Below are 16,170 nucleotides of genomic sequence, written 5' to 3'. Positions count from 1 at the left end.
GAATGCTGAGGTGATAGCAAAGCATGGCTGTTAATTCCTCTTTGTTAAGAACTGGAGTTAAGATATAATTTGAATTGTAGCTGAAAATCTGTTTTTCCTCTATGACTTAAATTATTCCAATGTTGATAATTTGTAAATGATTATTGTTTTGGTTTTTTTTGCCATAACTGTTCTTACAAATTAATTACACAAGTAACAGTTATGTGTGAGCAGGCAGGAGTTTGGCACTCAACAAGTTGGTCAGACCTTCCAGTCTGTTACATAGGAGGCACTTTGATCCTCCACAGAAGGAATGAGCACTTCAACTGGGATATACAGAGAGACCTCATTTAAAGCAATAGAAATACTTCCACTGGTTTCAGTCCATAAATTAATCAGGTTTGCAAAAACGATAGGAAGTTAAATGGAACTTTAAATAATATCTGTAGAAATAGTGTTGTTGTTAATTCTCTGATTAAAGAAAAACATTAAATAACCATTTACCTAACTGACCATACCAGTGTTTGGGTAAAAGATAACTATGAGGAAAGAATCTTTGATAATTCTAGACTCCCACAGATGGTGTTACCATCCGCTTAGCCTATCTTTATGTAAACAATCTGTGCACCTTACAAGGTAGCCCTAAACCATTTTCAAGGATTATAGATTATAGGGACCTTTCCCACTGGGAAGGCTTTAAAGATACCACTGTGGGACAACAGAACAGGAAAAAAAAGAACTCCTGGTATGTGAATGAACATGGAGTAAGTCTGATTAAAAAGACTTTAATAACTTTCATATGCAGGAAAGCATTTCTGAAGGAGTCAGAAAGGAGCTGGCTTCAGCAAAGATCACATAGCTTATGTTTACACTGTGCCCAACAGCACAGGCCCACCCAGGCAGTTTGCAAAATGAAACATTATTGACGTACATTTTAAGTTCTAATTCAGCATGCTGCTCTCAGATTTACCATAACTATGAGTGGGAAGCTGTAATGAGATTATTTTTGGATACACAGAACTTTCAGACAGATTAATTCTTCTCCTCCTCTTGTCATATTGCTTTGATTAAAAAACTTATTAAAAATGGTCACTTCTGTCATGTTCTATTCATTTATTTCCAAGTGCGCTGGTGACAGTTGAGAAATGAAACAAACCAGGGATTTCAGCCACGGGGGTTTATTTAGCTGTCCATACTATAAAGATTTGTACAGGTTTTTACATGCCACATAGAATCAAAATTGTTGGAACTTACATGATTTCCATCAGGTGTAACCGAGTTTTACATCAGTTGCAATTAAGGGGTCAGAAAATTTAGAAGGAGAAATCAGATGTTGTGTTGCATAATAAGATGAACTACACAGAAAGGTTTCTAAAAAATGTTGTTTATGGGACTGGTATGAATCTTAGGTATTTGTTCAAAAGGTAGACTGAGAATCTCGTATGCCTCTTTTAAAAATTTATAAATAAGAAGTCCAACCCTTTGCTGAATAATGTTCAATACAATAGGCCACACAGGTAGGTGTCTAGATGAATCTTGAATATCTCCAGAGAAGGAGACTCCACAACCTCTCTGGGCAGCCTGTTCCAGTGATCCATCACCCTTATTTTAAAGAAGTTCTTCTGCATGTTTGTATGGAAAAGGAAGGGGTTGTTTACTTTATTGCATATGGTTACAATATTGTATTAATTCTTCCCTCACACAGCACTTACCTGTGTGCACAACTGGGCTACTGGAAATGTTAATGTTGATTCTGTCCATGGAAATCTGATTCCTGGGGTGACTGATGGAGTGAGCAGTTGCATGAATTCTTCAAAAACCTTTTTCTGTTTTGAACAGATGTTTAAACATAAAGTTGATTTCTTGCATACTTTGATGGCATCTAATGAAACTTTTTCAGCAAAGCTTAACTGACACTGATATAGAGCAAGATCATAACTGGAGTCATTAATGAACTGAAAGAAAAGGGGCTTCCAAAATAATTGAACAAATAATGGGAACCAAAACCTGTATTCAAAATTCACTGTTTCTGGTGCTGGCAGTCCTTGAGCCAAACTGATGATGGGAAGAGCTTTGGGCAGGGCAGGTGTTGTGTGATGCTGCTCTGGAAAACTCCATCAGCGGTTTGGCAGCATCACCCATCACCTGGCCTGCCCAATGGCTCTGGCACAGACAGGCCACAGGGCCAAATAAATTACATTTCACAAGAATGGATGTGAATAAAAATTCTAAATTTGCTTCAGTAGTTGTCAAGTATATATTGGCTTACCCAAACCAAGGGTAGGAAGTAATATGGTATTGCAATCGTCTGGAGATAAAAAACATGAGGAGGAGGGTTTTTTTTAGTAGAAACTGTGTTGTTGAAATTTATGCTTGGGCCTCTCTTATCTCGGGTGGGAAGAGTGTTCATACTTGGAAATTCATTTCTAACACAATAAGCAAATCCTTAGCATTTTCTTTTTAATGTAATTTTAGGACTATCAAGAAGCTTCTAATTTGGAGCAGTTCGTGACTCGCTTTCTCCTGAAGGAAACGCTGAACCAGCTCCAGTCCCTCCAGGCTTCCCTGGAGTGTGCCATGGAAACCACAGAGGAGCAGACTCGGCAGGAAAGGTTGGTAGCCAGCATGGGAAGGGGGCCACCACAAACCACTCAGATATTTTGTGTTTCATCCAGCACCCTGATGCAGGAAATAACAGGAGAAATAAGAATTCGTTTTTCATTCTCCATAGGAACTCACTGATAGTTTTCCTCAAATTGACTGCAAGAGGTTTGCACTCTGATCATATGGCAGGCTGCATGTAGGAGTGAGAACAGGCTAAGTGTGAGAGCACTTTATTGCATCCTAATCTTTGCTCCTTTGACCTCTTAAAATCCATTGATTATTTAATATCAAATACAGAAAGATGAATGCAACGTGTAGAACTCCGAAATAACCAAGGTCACTGACTGCTTCTTTGTCTGCTTCTTCTGGCTTTATGATTGCTTTTTTTTTTTTTTATTCCTGGTCGCACAACATTCCCAACATGAAGAAGAGAAACAGCCAGGGTCTTACTTGTTACAGCTTCGTGCTGCAACATGAGGCCATAGTACTGGTTCACTCCTAAGTCTATGAGCTCTATATCACCTGGTAATCAATATCCAAGTTTAGCTGAATTTAATGGCATCTCCTCATAGATAAGAATCTGTAGGATCAAAAGCTGCAACATTTCTGAAAGGGTGCTTGGCTTCATGGTCTTGTTATCCTCAGTAAGTTATTACAGAGATGAAAGGGAGAGCAAAACACAAGCCATTGTGTTCCATGGGCTAAGATCTCAACACTTCTTTATGTTATAAAATGTGTTGTTTTTTCATACTGTCATTCTCTTAATTTCTTTCCTGTTGGTTCTGAGATTCCTGAAGTACACGAGTCTCATGCTGGGGTTTTGTGCCACAGCTTGACCACAGGAATCACATAGGTTTTAAAAGGTGTACAGAGCAGGCACAGCATATAAACCCCTCTATTTGCACATACATCTTTCTAGGTGAGAGAGAAAGAAGTCTCTAATGGCCAGTTCAGAGCTGGAGGCTAATTTGGGTGCTTTAAGCTATCCTCTGCATTAATCACAAGTTGACATACCTTCTAGGACAGCATCTCTAGCCTTCTTGAGTCCTTGTAACTCAAACAACTACCTTGGATGTGTAAAATTGGGCAATACAAATATCCTTTTTGCTGCCAGATTTCTCTTCTGTGTTGACTTCCAAACAGGACATTACAGACAGTTCTTCCTCCAGTTTTACCACTACAACTGTTCAGAAACATCCTCTTGGATAGCTAGTGTGTGCCATGGCAAAGAAAATGAGAAGAAGCTGTGAGCTGTTGAGCCAAATATCATCTTCCTTGCTTTCTGAGGTAGCAATAGAGAAGCCAGGCAAACTGAGCACTTAAACTACAGCTATTTTGGAGAAAATCTGGCTAGTTTCTAGATGCCTCAGTCTCAATGCAAAATCATCTTCAATTATGCTTGAATTAACACGGGGGAAACTGCCTGACGCATAACCCCACTAAGGCAATCCTAAGCTAATTTAAGTCTTTACACTGGGGAACTGCCATAATTTGGCTTTAGTGTTAAGAGATTTTATCTTGTTCATATGTGGCAGCAAGTGCTACCCAAAAAATACCTCCTTAATACAGTTACATTTTCCTCAATGTGAACTTTATCCCTTAGTTTCAGCTGCTGTATAACCCCAGTTCTGCAGAGATGATACCACAAGATGACACTGCAAGGAGGGCTCTTCAGGCTAGGTCAGAACCATGTCACTGACAGACCTTGAGCTTTCACTCTCTGAAAGATAGGCTGATGCCATCTTAACCCTCCCTTTTTTCCTTGTTTATGACAAGCAATGTGGTCATTAAAGTCATTAAAAACACAAATAATTATTTGTAGCAAAATTATCTGGAAAAGAATTCAGTAGTAGCAATAGATGTTCCTAATTTATTTTTTCTTAGTTTAAAGTGGCAGATACAAAGAGATGAAGGAGATGAAGACATTTCTGAAAACAGAAAGAGGAGAACAGAACTCTCCCTCATATGTGTTACCTTATGAACTGTCCTGTGTTCCTGTGCAGACAAGGTCCAACAAAACCAGAAGTGCTCTCAGTGCAATGGCCAGGAAAACGCTCTGCTCGAAGGCTTCAAAGGAGCAACAGCCTATCACCCAGTAACCCTCAATTTAACACAGGTATGGCATTTCACAATTTAAATGTCTATAAAACACATATCCATATGTGGAGAAGAAACAAATCTTCATCTCAAAACTTTAATTTATATGTGCTTACTAATTCAGATCCTTTACTGACACACATCAACTTTCAATTCAATATAGGAGGTACTAGCTCAAACTGTAGGGAAAATAAGTATGTAGCCTAAGAATGGATAAAAAATAAATACATAAATATGGGCCAAACTGGGATATTATTTTGGGTCTGTCAGTTGAGTCAGCATTTCTTAGTTAATATTTATAGCCTATAGATAAAAATGAAAAAGCGACAGCATAACTTAGGCAGAAGCAGAGCTTCAGCTTATAACCTGGTTCCACCTGCAGAGCAGAGCATTCCTCTCTTCTGTTATCATCACGACTTCAAAACACCAGAGTTAATTTAGAACATAGTTTTCTTTCTGTATTGGATTTCTACTGTATCTTAAGAAGAAAGTAAAACATTCGGATGGACAAATTATGCTTTAACATTATTTACACTTAAATGAACACTGAAGTGATTGCAGCACGGTCTTCTTTTGAGAAGCAAAATAAGTTGCAAGATAAGTTAATGATTTTTACAAAATAGATGAAAATGGTATGTTCCAGCATTTAGTAATGTTTTCTTCTTCATTATTTATGAATTCCAAAGGCTGGATTGAGGAAGAGAGCCAGTGGATGACCCAGATAAGCAGACTTCAGAAGCTGATTGACAGGCTGGAAAAGAAGGTGTGCATTTCTTTTCTTCTGCTTGTCCTTTTATTTCCAGCAAAGATTTCTGGTCCAATCTGTCATAATCTCCCCTAGATAAGTTTATTCTGCATGAAGTTTTCTTTATGCAGAAAGTCTACTTCAAATTACCATCCCTTCTCCTCTCCATAGTCCACGCAATTTAAGACATCTTCTTCTTTAAGCCCAACAAACAATTGTGAACAAGCAGATTTATTACAAGTGAAGCACTGCCTGCTCAGTATTGTTAATAAAACTTGGCAGAACAGCTTGGGTTGAATTTAAACACTGAAACACACAAGATTCTGCAAGCAGTGTTTACATTTGGTTTGCAGATAATAAAGAAGACATTTAATTATAATTTCTGGAGATGTGAGAATACAATTATGAAAATAATTTTTAAATGGTAAGATCAAGGTATATCTGTTTACTCACACTTCTTTTTTTTAATTTTTTTTAAACACTGCTGAAAGGACTTGAAGCTTGAGCCATTTGAAGAAGAAGTTTTGGAAGAAAATGCAAGATCTGTAAGTATTTCCCAAGATAACATGTTTTGGTGTTTGATTTTCAATGCTAGGTTTTGATGCAACAATCTCAACTTGTCTCTCTTAAAAAAAGAATAATTTTTAGTCTGCAGAATACATCGTGAAAGAGACAACAGAATAGAACTTAAAATACAAAACTTTAGTACTAACTTCTACATTGTTTTCAAAGGATACATTCAAACAAAGCTCATGTAAGAAGGAAATAGTGTCACAGCTCCCTGGGTCCATCTGGCCCAACCTCTGATCAAACAGGGACACCCAGAGCAGGGTGCCCAGGCCCATGGTCAACCAGATTATGAAGATCTTTGATGACTGCATATTCTGATTTATTATAATAGACTTTATTTAGTTTGAAGTACAAGAAATCCATAGGAAGATACAAATTATTATTATTATTTTATTTTTTTTGCATTAGCACATAATGATCGTTCAACGTCAAATGTCTGTGATAGAAGAAGAAATTGAGGAATTCAGGCTTGCTCTGAAGCAGTATGTGGAGTCTGCTTCTGCTCAGAGTGGCTGTTTGCAGTAAGTACAGTGTTACTGTCTGTGGGCTGAATAAAGGAAAGTAATCTATTTTCTTGAACAGTCTCTAAGTAGAGATAGTTTATGAAGAGAGAATCAGTAGCATCCTCTTTCCTGAGTGATTATGCACATGTATTTATACAGAACTTCTCAAATACAACAGAAGTCATAAAGAGATGTCAAAAGTATGTGCGTGAACTTCCAGCAGTATCACAAAATCTCATGAATGAAATAAACACTGAGTCTTCAAAAAAAAACAACAAAAAAACCAAACACATTCACACTCCTGTGTGTAATCTTCCTGCCCCCCAACGCATGCTAAAACCGTAAAGATAATCCCAGAGATACAGTACCATTTTTAAAGGCTTTTAGGTCACCATTTCACAGCTTCCAGAAGCTCCTAAAGTGACAACATCTTTTGGAAAACTCATCTGCCATCCATCATTTTTGCTCACCTGGGAAGTGAGCAATTGATCAATTTGTCTTCCAGTTCTATGCTTGGAAGCTTTGAAAACTTTTCCCTCAGTTTGTCACTGTTAAATTTTCATTCCTAATAAAGAATGTAAAGAACTGAAAAGCAACATTTTCAATAGCGTATTTTTGCTTCGCTCTTTTTCAAATGAAATAAAACATTAGAGCAGGGTTAAGAAGAAGTTTAAATGACTCACCGCTATACTGAATTTAACAGACTTGAAAAAGCTATGCTATACACACATTACAGACCACAATGAAATATTTTCATAATGTGTACACAATATGGTTCTCATATATTCAAGAGTTTCAAAGTCTGCCTGCCACGTCCCTAACTGGTGAGCCTTATTGCTATGAGATCATCACAAGTACAGTGATTACAGAATCACAGAATCACAGAATTGTAGGGGTTGGAAGGGACCTCCAGAGATCATCGAGTCCAACCCCCCTGCCAAAGCAGGTTCCCTACACCAGGTCGCACAGGTAGGCATCCAGGCAGGTCTTGAACATCTCCAGAGAAGGAGACTCCACCACCTCCCTGGGCAGCCTGTTCCAGTGCTCCGTCACCCTCACCGTAAAGAAGTTCTTGCGCACATTTGTGCGGAACTTCCTGTGCTGCAGTTTCCAGCCGTTTCCCCTCGTCCTGTCTCCACTCACCACTGAAAACAGTCCGGCCTCGCCATTCTGCCCCCCACACCTTAGATATTTATAGACCTGGATCAGGTCCCCTCTCAGTCTCCTTTTCTCAAGGCTGAACAGACCCAGTTCACTCAGCCTTTCCTCGTAGGAGAGATGCTCCAGGCCCTTCACCATCTTCGTGGCCCTCCACTGGACTCTTTCCAAGAGATCCTTGTCTTTTTTGTACTGGGGAGCCCAGAACTGGACACAGTACCAGCATGACACATTCTACCAGCAATATTCATAAAAACAAGAAAATTAAGCTGGAAGAACAAAGAGTGCCACTCCCTGTCCCTCTGAAAAAGAACATCCAACTTCAGTGATTGCATACTTGCATGAGAGCTTACACCACTTCAGAATGCAACTTAGAAAACGAAGCAAGAACTTTCTTTCCCAAGCTTAAAGGCATTTGGCAGATCTGCAATGCCACCTACCGGCTGTTTTTAAGTTGAGCTATTTATGCCATTGATTTACCTTCTTTTCTTCCCCCAAAAATTCTTGATTGTTTTTTATATTTTACAGTGTATTTTTGCATACACCAGTAAGTTCTATGAATTCATTAGCTATTACTGTGTGAAATATAATCTGAGGTTAGTTTTCAAGCACACCACCAGTAAGCTCAAAGATTTTGGCTACTCAGTGAAGTACATACATATGCTTTCTGTGCCATATATCTAAAAAACAATGTGTAATTTCCCCATGTGCTATGAACCTGATACACTCAGGACAATAAACAGGATAACCCGGTGTACACAATCAGTATATTATGGGACACATTTTATCTATGATAAAATGTTAGCTGAATGCCCTAAGAACAAATAAGCAATATCAGGAGATAGTATTTTCAAACTTATCTTCATCAGACATCAATTTGTCTTGATACTCTGTTGCTATGTGCTCTCAAAGCATCTGGTCTGCGTCTCACAGCCAAGGGCAGACTTTGCATGAAGAGACTCTTCAGTGAAGCAGCACAAGTCATTCTATCCCTTCAGCTGTTCTGTGTGCACAACGTGCTGTGTCGGTCGATTCTCTCTGGAGCACATTTCTCTGATTTTCTGTATTACTGATTTGCATTTCTTCAGACTCTAACCATTGGAGGAATGTGAAAAATGAGTTTCATAAATGAGACCATCATAGCTGTTATTAATATTAAAAAAAAAAAAAATGAAAAGCCATGAAAATCCTCAAAATCTTATAGATGAGTTTTTGCTATATCGTTCTCAAAATTCACATATTTGTTTGACTGTGTGTTGGTTTCTGTTTGTTTGTTTCAAAAAAATCCTTTTATTTTGTTCATACTCAGAAAACCTGGGAAAGGATGCATATGTGAAATAGTTTTGACATGTTTGATTGAATTACTTCTGTTCTACATTTCTTAGTGTTTCCATACAGAAGCTTCCAAATGATTCCCGCTTCATTATTTATGAGTTCTGGGAGAACAGCAACATCTGGAATAGGTAAGCTGTTCTGTTATTGGATTTGTTGCTGCTTTAATACATATATACACATAAAGGTTTGACGATTAGAGAGCAATTATGTGAGCAATTGTGTACAAGAACTGAATACAAATTAACTACTGCTAATTGATCTCCCCTTATCTCCCTTATGAGGAAAGGCTGAATAACCTGGGTTTGTTCAGCCTAGGGAAAAGAAGACCGAGGGGGGATCTGATTAATATTTATAATTATCTGAAGGGAGATAGGAGGCAAATGGATGATGCCAGGCTCTTCTTGGTGATGTGTAATGATAGGACAGGAAGTAATGTCTAAAACTTGAATGTAGGAAGTTCCATACAAACATGCAGAAGAACAACTTTAAGGTAAGGGTGACGGATCACTGGAACACATTACCCAGAGAGGTTGTGGAGTCTCCTCCTCTGGAGATATTCAAGACCCATCTGGATGCCTACCTGTGCGACCTATTATATTGAACCTTCTTTAGCAGAGGGTTGGACTCGATGATCTCTTGAGGTCTCTTCCAACTCCTGCAATTCTGTGATTCTGTGATCTCTTGCTAAATATATCACATTGCTTCAAAACAATATAATTACTAAAGACTAAAATATAATGAAGCTTATAGATAAAAACATCAGAAAAACACAGCCAGTTTGAATAGAATAGAGAGAAGGGTATAGCATTGGATAGGTAGCAGTTGATCAGAGACAAAAAAATAAGGAAACAGCAGCTTCAGCATAGTTCAGTGATGCTGTTGCAGGATACTGCAGGAGCCAAGGAAGGAGAGAGGAGGTGCAGCACCCAGCAACACACCTGAGCAGCATTCACAAGGGAGCTCTGCCAAAGTCTCCCAAATGCACATCACAGCATCTCATCAAACAGATTTCCAGAATGTCTCTTTTGATCAGACTAGCAGCTGATTTCTAGACTGTGGCAGACATACGGCTAAAAAAAGAATGGAAACAAAAAGGTTTCCCGTAACTAGTATTAAAAAACCCCAAGCACTAGGTTCCTAAATCTGTAGACAGAAACAATTCTGACAGAAGATGGAGAAGTGTTAGTATCTTCCCTTTTGAACAAAGCCCCAGTTCAAAGCAGGCATGTTTACTGTTAGAAAGGGTAAGCAACAACAGTAACAAAGGTCAGCACATTTGGAATAAGAACTGGTATACTGGGTCACAATCAAGAGAAGAACATCAGAGTAACAGTTAACTGTACAGGGGAACAAAAAGCTCATTTAGTATAGCATGCAAGAAATTCACAGAGGTCTCCTCTCCTCTCCCATTATCATCACTGTCTAACTTTAGAAACACAAAATCCCTCCTATGGCATGAACTGCAAAAAATTTGATGCACATAAAAATATTTAGTCCCTTAATACTTGTCTTCTTATTTTTTATTTTTTACAATTATTTAGCCACCTTCAAATGAATTACAGCAAGACATTCCAAAGAAGTAATGTGGACTTCCTGGAAACTCCAGAGCTCATTACAACAATGCTAGTCCCTGGTAAACACCATTTTTTTCACAAAGTTTTATTTGTTGCATGTGAAGAGTTCTGCTGTATCAGTGTGTTCCTTATATGAGTCCACTGCATAATACCACCCTTTAGTCAGTTCTGCTTTTGTATGGACGAGGAAGGGACTCCAAATGGTTTTATTTTAAGCAAAAAAACAAACAAACATAAAATGCATCAGCAAAAATAAACCCCACTGTTTTATGTTATATGGTACAAATGTTTTGATAGCACACGCTACTTGAGAAATGACCTAGAGTATACAATATTGTCTGCAAATCATAAAATAGACTCTGTTCAAGATCTTCAGGCAAAGAGAACTGCCTCCTGATGAATTAAATTTAATCATATTTGCATTAACTGAAGGAAGCATTAATTACTAGTAATTCAGATTTGCTAACCAGTTTTACTGTACCATGCTTCCTGCTGTGTTAAAACATGGGGAAAAAGCAATCTGTTCAAAGATTACAAATTATTATTTCAAGCCAATAACCATACACCTTCCTTTTCAGAGAAACGTTAAAAGAGACAGTGCAAGACTCTTAATTCCCCTTATGTCTGACTACAGCCTAAATTTAAAATAAGAAAGTAAAATAAAGTTATTACCTAGCCTTATACCTGAGGTCACCTTTGAAAAGATGAGTTTTCAGACCTCACGAGCCAAACCCTTGGTTTTAAGTCAGGATTCCTGCAATACAAGGGGATTGCATTTATGAACAAAGAATCCCTTCAAGTCTTATGTCTTACTGGGAAACTGCTGGATTTAAGATAAATTTGGCTTTAGGAAACAACACAGCATTTTCTCACACGGTCTTTGTGTCAAAGAGCTAGGTGTAGCCAGAAGCGTTCCAAGGGTGGTTTATTCACAGCTAGGGAACGTACAATTAATATAGAACAAAATGGAAACATACATTGTTTATAAATGCCTCAATAGAGAAGCGTGTGAAATTGGATGCAGAGTGCATGCAGGTGCCTGCAGAGGGAAGTGCGGCCTGCAGTTGCCATGGAAACGCCGCATCTCGGCCTGCGCTCCTCAGGGCTGGGCAAGCAGAAGTCACGCATTCACAGCACTCCATTCAGCATCTGTAATTTGCACATCAGACTAGATAGCTGATTTTTGTTCTTTTTTTTTTTTTTTTTTTTTTAAGGGGAAATGTTCCACACGCATAAACTACACAAATTGCATTTCTATTTGAAACATAGAGAATGTTTATAAAGTAAAAAGTGATGGCTGCAATATTGCAGGTGTATTTTATGGGAGAATTTTAGACGAAGTAAATTGAAATCATTGTAAAATCAGGAAGAAAGAAACCAATCCATTCAACTAGTACAGGACAGGCCTTACTCTACAAACTGATTAGCTTAGATGCAGCTACACCTTTTGGCACACCTGGATTAAGTAAGAGCTGATCTGATTCTAAATCATCATCTGAATCTGCTGCAAACATTACATACAACCCGAGCCTTTACTCAGCGGATTAGTTCAAATGACTACAGGTGCACAGCTAAGAATGACTCGGGAAGACACAGTGTTTGAATACTGTTATTCATTTACTATCAGTTAATAGGAACCGTGACTATTAACAACTTGCACTCCTGTTGCAAGCAGACCAAATTACTTCAGGGCATTGCATCACAGTGCCAGGTATCACTCAGTTCACATGCATGAAATGCCTACACTTTGCCTAAATCCAAAATGGATTGGATGGAATGGATGCCTACCTGTGTGACCTGGTGTAGGGAACCTGCTTTGGCAGGGGGGTTGGACTCGATGATCTCTGGAGGTCCCTTCCAACCCCTACAATTCTGTGATTCTGTGATTCTGTGTGAAAATCTGGATTTGAGGACATTAAAGTAGCTCTCAGTGAAGAAAACGTTGAAAACTACTGAATGTTTATGGCTCCATAATCCATGAAATAAACCGTTATACTGACATTTTTTGTTGTTAAAGTTTATTAATCCAGTGATGTGTCAGAGCCTACTAGACTTCAATAGTTCACAGTGAAGCAGGATTCTTAACCATCTTCTCAATATACTTCTTCAGGAATAACTTGTTTTCAAATAAATGCCAGAAATTGATAGGTTTATGGACACAGCCACTGGAACAAATGTGTTAATGAATTTAATCCCCAAACTGTACAGTGCAAAATGCACAGTCCCTGAGCACCTCTCCAATAAGGGCACTTGGCACCTAAGATACAGTCACAGTCCTTCCCTGCTTCCTTGTCTCTCTCCATAAATCTTGCTGTTATTCTCTGCAAGATTTCAATTTCCAAAGGCCAGTGTGGAGGGGCTGTGGGGAAAGAGCTACAAATATGTTTCACTTTGGCTCTATGTATAATTCAGTGATTGCCGTTTCCTTTTTATGAAAATGACATTTTACAAGTCACTGTGAGGCAAAACACTCTTAAGCCTGCATAAAAATAAAAACAAAACACCAGCATCAGGATTGAATAATGTCACTAGGAATGAAAGTCACTGATGGCAGCAGAAGAACCCAGGAGACACTGCTCAGCAACAGCACTGTCACATGCAGCAGAACAGGCAGGCCCTCAGTGAGAATTTATGTGGTTTGCTCTCTGGGATTTGGGTGCTTAATTCTGTGCTAATCCACCCCAGACAGAGATGTTATCAAAAAGAGATCTAAATTTTCATGTTATTGCCATCCTCCTACCATTTATGATCAGGTAGTGTTGTAAGTGTTCGTCCCCTGCCTGGAGTGGTTCTGTCCTTGAAAGTGTGCAGCTGTTGTATAGCTGCATATATAATGACCATTTCTTTACACCAGCAGTGACTTATGCATTATAGCTATTCTATTTAGAAAGTTTATGTGATAGAAATACTGTATATGTAAATACATGAACTCTTTTCTCTTTCAGCATCGTGGTGGGTCCTCAATAACAACTAGAAGCTGTGATTCCAAGTAATTATGTTATGTTTTTCACTACAATAACATTTAACAGTGCACAGGTGTGCTGGGTTAGAGGTTTATCACGTGATACTGCAATACTTTGGATGTAATCTGTTCTAAAATATGGAAAATCACATTCATTGCCTTCTTGTGATCAGTTTAGTGAAATAATGCATTGTAAAAGCTGAAAAAAAGACAAAACTAAGCTCAACTGTTAACTGTGCATATTTAGTCCTGTCACAGAAAACTGCATCTTGATTGGTGTGACTGTGTATTTGTGAATACTTTTAGTCGCGCATTAATAAACAATTGTTACTTAATGCTGCTGTTTTCTCCTTGTACCGGAGAAACAGGTATAAAGTTGAAAACACATTTCCATAAATGTCTAAGTCTACTTTAGGAGAATAAATGAATAATTTGTTCATGTTAACACTATCATTCAGGAAATTTTTTGCCCAAGAAAGGACAAGGCAGCACCATTTTCTCTTAAGAGCCCCTATGGCCCCTGCCCTCTCTTCTCCCTCGCAAGAAAAAATGTGTATCTGCGGGCCAAACCGCTTTGGATCCACAGGTTTAATGTTCCACAGCTCATTTGCTTTGAGCTCTGTCTTGAACATTTAGAAAATCAGAGCAACTCCTAAAACTGGTTGTTCACTGAGAAGTCATTAGAGAAACCACTGCTAGAGCATAAATAACCATAAACCTGGAAGCACAAATACTTTCCTCCCTAATGAGACTTCCTGCTGTTCCTTTGGCATCTGAGCAGTACACGTCACCCACCATGGAAGGAAGTGACTGGTGTAACCTCACCCTCCAATGGCAGGTTGACAAGCTCTGCAAACTAAAATATCACTATCTTCACTCATGGAGCAGTTCCAGGTTATAAATAGTTGCCAAAAAATAACTTGAAAGTCACATTCAATAGAATATCCTCTTCCTTGTAGTGTTTCTCCATTTTTATTTCACCTCAGCTAAAATATTACCAGGTATAAAAAGCAAGCAATCATTGCAGTATGGTTCTGTAATCCAGAAGCTATGGCTAAGACTAAACCTGACATTCTTAAAACTGTCACATATAGGCACTTGCTGGGGATCAAGGCATCTTAACTACTTAAGAAAAAAATAAAACCAGGTCATATCCTCCTTTAATGGCACAGATACTATTATAAACATAGAAATCTGTGACCCAGCTACATATCTACTTAAAGGGCATCCTAACATCCACATTACACTCTTGAGATGAGAAATCAGTGAACAGTTTAAATCTCTCCTGCCTTTAGCAAAGTAAAAGACAAACCACTCATTTTCCCTTAGATCTAGTTGACTTTTTTTACTTTGTCACAACGTCCATCTGGTGTATGTATATTTTCTTTTCATTACTAATCTAGCAATAAAAAAAATAAAGTGACCATGACACTGCTAGAGGCTAAACTGGTACTGAAAACTGACACTGTATAATCAGGTTTATTATGTTTTTCCAGTTGTAAGAAATTATCTGCTTAGAGGTGCTGGAGCAGAGAAACTCATTCTAGTAGATGCCACACATCCTCCTAATAAAAATTCTCCACTTGTTTGCTAGTAAACAAACACTTGCATGAATCATAAAAACTTGTGTATCGCTTAAGAGTTTTAAGAGAGCTATACAATGAAATTGCCTCTGATGCATAATGGGGAAAAAGATCAACCAAACTCTAAGACTCTCAGATGAAAAAGAAACATACTCAAAGAAGATTTTTCTCCTCAACATTAGTTACTGTATGAGGTTTATGTGGCAAGATTTTAGTAGCACAGTTGGCTTCTATGAGCAGAGCCCAGCAGCTACCCCATGTCAGATAAGAGCCAGCACTAGGTGGCTCTGAAAGGGATCTACTGCTGGCCAGAGCTGAGCCATGAGCAATGCTTGGGAAAAACTGCTGCACAACAGTAGCCGGGAAAGAGAATTGAGAAGTGTGAGAAAAGTAGGTCTGCAGCCATCGTCATCAGGGCAGAAGGAGGGCAGGAGGTGCTCCAGAGCTGAGCAGAAGTTTCTTGAAGCCCAGGAGAAGCTTGCCCATGGTGTACCACACACAGCAGATTTCCACACGCAGCCCACAGAGAGCCCCTGCAAGAGCAGGCTCCAGAGCCAGAGCTGCAGCCTGTGGAGCAGAGCCATGGTAGAACAGGAGGTCTGAGAGCTGCTGCCAGTGGGTCTTCGTGCTGGAACAGTCTGCTCCGTAACGATGGGCCCCATGGTACAGAGCCACATTGGAGAGGGACTTGGAGAGCTGCAGCCTTTGGGAAACCACCCAAGAAGGATTCATTCAAGTAAAGACAGTCTGTGAGAGGGATGCCACACTGGAGCAGGGGCAGAGAGCAACAACGAAGGAACAGCAGAGACAAAGCATTATGGACTGACTGCAGCTCCCATTCCCCTTCACTGCTCAGATGAAGGTAAAAAAAGAGTGGACAGGGGAGAAAGTGTGCCTGCTTTTGTTTCTCACTGCTCTAGTCTGTTAGTAATAGGTAATAAATTAAATAAATCTCCCTGCACTGCTTGCTTTGCCCACAGCAGTAATTTGAGAGTGATGTCTCCTGTCCTTATCTCCACCCATCCCAATCTCACAGTATTTACTCCTCTTCTTCTTTTGA

General features: G+C 39.0%; 1 protein-coding gene across 1 annotated transcript in view; it reads left to right on the top strand.

Annotated features, from left to right (window-relative positions):
* NECAB1 (N-terminal EF-hand calcium binding protein 1) overlaps nt 1-14,046 on the top strand; it is a 53,900-nt gene extending 39,854 nt beyond the window's left edge. Inside the window, exons 6-13 of the mRNA XM_042834616.1 lie at nt 2,455-2,591; nt 4,587-4,699; nt 5,367-5,443; nt 5,917-5,970; nt 6,404-6,516; nt 9,042-9,119; nt 10,533-10,624; nt 13,511-14,046. Coding sequence (XP_042690550.1) covers nt 2,455-2,591; nt 4,587-4,699; nt 5,367-5,443; nt 5,917-5,970; nt 6,404-6,516; nt 9,042-9,119; nt 10,533-10,624; nt 13,511-13,539 — 693 coding nt within the window. The 3' untranslated portion in view covers nt 13,540-14,046. The remainder of the gene's footprint in view (nt 1-2,454; nt 2,592-4,586; nt 4,700-5,366; nt 5,444-5,916; nt 5,971-6,403; nt 6,517-9,041; nt 9,120-10,532; nt 10,625-13,510) is intronic.
* The last annotated feature ends 2,124 nt before the right edge of the window (nt 14,047-16,170 follow it).

The sequence above is a fragment of the Centrocercus urophasianus genome, unplaced genomic scaffold, assembly GCF_019232065.1.
Source record: "Centrocercus urophasianus isolate 14NV4802_14NV808 unplaced genomic scaffold, USGS_Curo_1.0 seq_11, whole genome shotgun sequence".
Classification (NCBI taxonomy): Eukaryota; Metazoa; Chordata; class Aves; order Galliformes; family Phasianidae; genus Centrocercus; species Centrocercus urophasianus.
The sequence above is the reverse complement of the archived record's forward strand: the minus strand, read 5'-3'. Positions and strand labels throughout refer to the sequence as shown.